This window comes from Cyprinodon variegatus, unplaced genomic scaffold (genome assembly GCF_000732505.1).
Source record: "Cyprinodon variegatus isolate N-32 unplaced genomic scaffold, C_variegatus-1.0 Scaffold992, whole genome shotgun sequence".
NCBI classification, from domain to species: Eukaryota; Metazoa; Chordata; class Actinopteri; order Cyprinodontiformes; family Cyprinodontidae; genus Cyprinodon; species Cyprinodon variegatus.
Genome location: NW_015151445.1, coordinates 129,698 through 132,796, shown reverse-complemented (window position 1 = coordinate 132,796; position 3,099 = coordinate 129,698). Strand labels below are relative to the sequence as shown.

The 3,099-nt window shown below is 41.0% G+C and overlaps 1 protein-coding gene across 1 annotated transcript in view; it reads right to left on the bottom strand.

Annotated features, from left to right (window-relative positions):
* The window catches only part of LOC107100607 (disco-interacting protein 2 homolog C-like), a 93,576-nt gene that overhangs the window by 6,603 nt on the left and 83,874 nt on the right, over nt 1-3,099 (bottom strand). The window contains exon 31 of the mRNA XM_015399156.1: nt 1,511-1,679. Coding sequence (XP_015254642.1) covers nt 1,511-1,679 — 169 coding nt within the window. The remainder of the gene's footprint in view (nt 1-1,510; nt 1,680-3,099) is intronic.

Below are 3,099 nucleotides of genomic sequence, written 5' to 3'. Positions count from 1 at the left end.
ATCCTAATAAACCTGGTGGCAGCTGTTAATTAACATATTAACAAACAGCAGTTTATCATGAAGCTGTGATTGGCCGATGCTGGAGAGAACTTCTAAATGCTTTGATGGGTTCATTTCAATGCAGTATGTAGAGCAGAGTGCCAGAGCATCAAGCAGCTCTTTAGCGCCCCATTGCGGCTCCCTGGAGCCTTTTCAGAAATTTATGAAATTTTCATATAATAAATACATTTAAACAATAAATGTAAATATTTCTTTCAACGAAAATTTGCGCCAGTCATAGAGATCAGTGGTCATAGGGTGCAACACCCGTTTTAGAGCGGTGCGGTGCCAGGCAAATATGGCGGTGGGTCTGTCTTGGACCATGGATCCCAAAGGGAAAAAAAGGAAGATACCTGATGAGAACAGAGGATTCAAAGACGAATGGACCAAAACATTTGCTTTCATTATCAATGCGGAAGGATTGCCTGCATTTTTGCTTTGTAATGAGAGTTTGTCAAAAAATAAAAAGAGGAATTTGGAAAGGCATTTCCAGAGAAGGCTAAATATGCAACCGATCACAAAAGTTGGGAGTGAGAGAAAATGTGCGCTTGCAGAATATCTCGATAAATTGGAGGAGGGCAAAGATAGATTTAAGAAGTGGATTGATCTCCAGACTCCACTAATGCTGCTAGTTTTGTTCCAAGCATGATAAACCGTCCACAGATCCAACAGGTAGCGCTCTGATGCAGGGATGTCAACTTTCCTCCATTTTCTCAAAATAAAAATAACACCAAGGAACGCTGGTGACAGAGGATGTGAATTCCACGGGGTGAGAGCGTTCACTGCCCCTACCTCACCTCATGCTACTATGTGACATTTGCTCCAGGATAAACATTTAATCATGAATGCTTATTATATATTTAAGCCCACATAGTCCTTTTTCATAGTATGCTAATACACTTAGAGCCTGTGTTGCCATATGAGGATTATATAAGACTTTTACATTTTTTTGGCTGCAGACAGATTTGTATTTTTGGTCCAATATGGCTCTCTGGACAGTTTGATGTAGAGAAATGAGGTCCACCTCCAAACAATAAGGTTCTTCAGTCCATGCTTTCTGGTCTCAGCACCAATCCATCCAGGACCCTGAGCTGATGGTCATCAAGACACAACGCAGGGAGACAGATGGTGTCAACTGGTTGTAATCCCAGAGTCTAGATAAAGGTTCTACAGATGATAATAAGGCTGCTGGCTTCTCCTGCAGAGCGTCTCAGATACCCATCGATCTGCTGATGTGTCCCAGTCCAACTGTAGCCTCCAGCGGTACTGCAGTGTCTGTGGTTCTGAATCGGTTCTGTCTTTTAGCAAACTACTTCCAAACTGGACCGTTCCTTCAGGCCCATTACCTAAGGTTTTATACACAACTCCTGAAATATGATGGTGTTGTTGTTTTTTCTCTCTCTGGTTTATAATCTCAGATAGAGAATCTGTCAGATAGAAGAGGTTGACTCTGTTTGTGCTTCATACTGACCTTCAGAGCTTCGGTCTGCAGGCCCAGTCCTTTGGTGCAGAGCTCCATGACGCTGTAGGAGCAGAAGGTGTCCCTCACCCTCAGCTGGCTGACGGCCAGCAGCCACAGAGCCGGGTTGGTCTCCAGCTCCACCGGTGGGATCAGGATGGACTGGTGGCCGGAATAAACACTGCAGACAGCAGGGAGAACTCAGGAAGCAAACTTTGAGGAAGGATTCATACCTGGTTCCACACACGGCTGAGCGTCATCAGGACACTGAATTAAACCAGTTAGACTCAAAGCAACAGCAGTGAAACCCAGGAGCCAGAAGCATCAGTGAACTATGTCTGAATTATACCTCATCATCATCATCATCATCATCATCATCATCATCATCATCATCACAATATTGGCATGTGCAAATTCCTCCTGTGAAGAACTGTCTGAGCACTAAGCCCTGGCCACATGGCTAAAAAAATATATAAATTTTTTACCGCATCCATTTTTTTCCCTTAAATTTCATGATGAAAAATATTACTGATGACATAAATTATTTTCAAAAACAAGCCTTTATTTTTTAATAATTTTCTGGAAGGTGACAACAATTAAATAACTGAATCCAAGCTGTGAAACGTTCGTTTTAAGGCCTTTTCACTGTAATCGACAATAAATCCTCATAAACAGACAGTTTGATTAAGAAAAATCCCCCCAATCTGCTGAGGATGATGATGATGATGATGTTCTCCAGATTCTGATCCAGGTTTTATATTTATGGAATCAAACATTTAAACTGGAACCAGAATATGAGGTTTTGTTAAAATATTTAAAGCTGAGCAGGAATCAGTTTTTAACAATAAAATCTGAACATGGCAGCAATTTCTCTGCAAAATCTCTTCTTTTTTATAATAAACCATTTGACTAATTTTCATCAGCTCTCACTTGGCTTCCATTGTTTCATTTGCATATTTTAAAAGGACAATTTTCATGCAATATCCACAAATGTTGGTCCATTCTATTGTGTTTTATGCAACAGACCAATAGCAAGTGGAATAAAACTGTGAACTGGAATCAGATCACAACTTGTTTACAAAATAAACATCTTCAGATATTTAGCCCTCATTAGTCGGACATTACCAAATTAAACTCAGTCCAAGCATGTAGTAAATAGATACAATAAATACAATCACAGTTTATTGACATTACAGACTTAAAGTCAGTGGATGAACCGCTGAGAACGATCAGGTGTTCTGGCTCAAATCTAGTCTACTCTGCATAGCCAGAACCAGAACCATTAATAATGAGAGTTATGCTATGTTCAGACCGCACGCAGTAGAAGCAGCGATAACGCGCGTGTTGCTTCAGTTAAGATGCTTGTACAAGTTTAGTTCAGGGGCGCGGTTGAAGCACCTTATCTACTCATGACGCATTGAGCCATTTAGCCAAATCGCTTCAATGATCCCCACAATTCATGAAGCTTCACTTCAACATGTCACCACCTACTGGAGGAGTGCAGAACTACAGTTAGTAATATAATTGTATGTTTTTTCCCCCATTTAAAGGTACACTATGCAACCGGTGTTGATTTTCCAGCGAGGCTCCCCCCAGAGGGC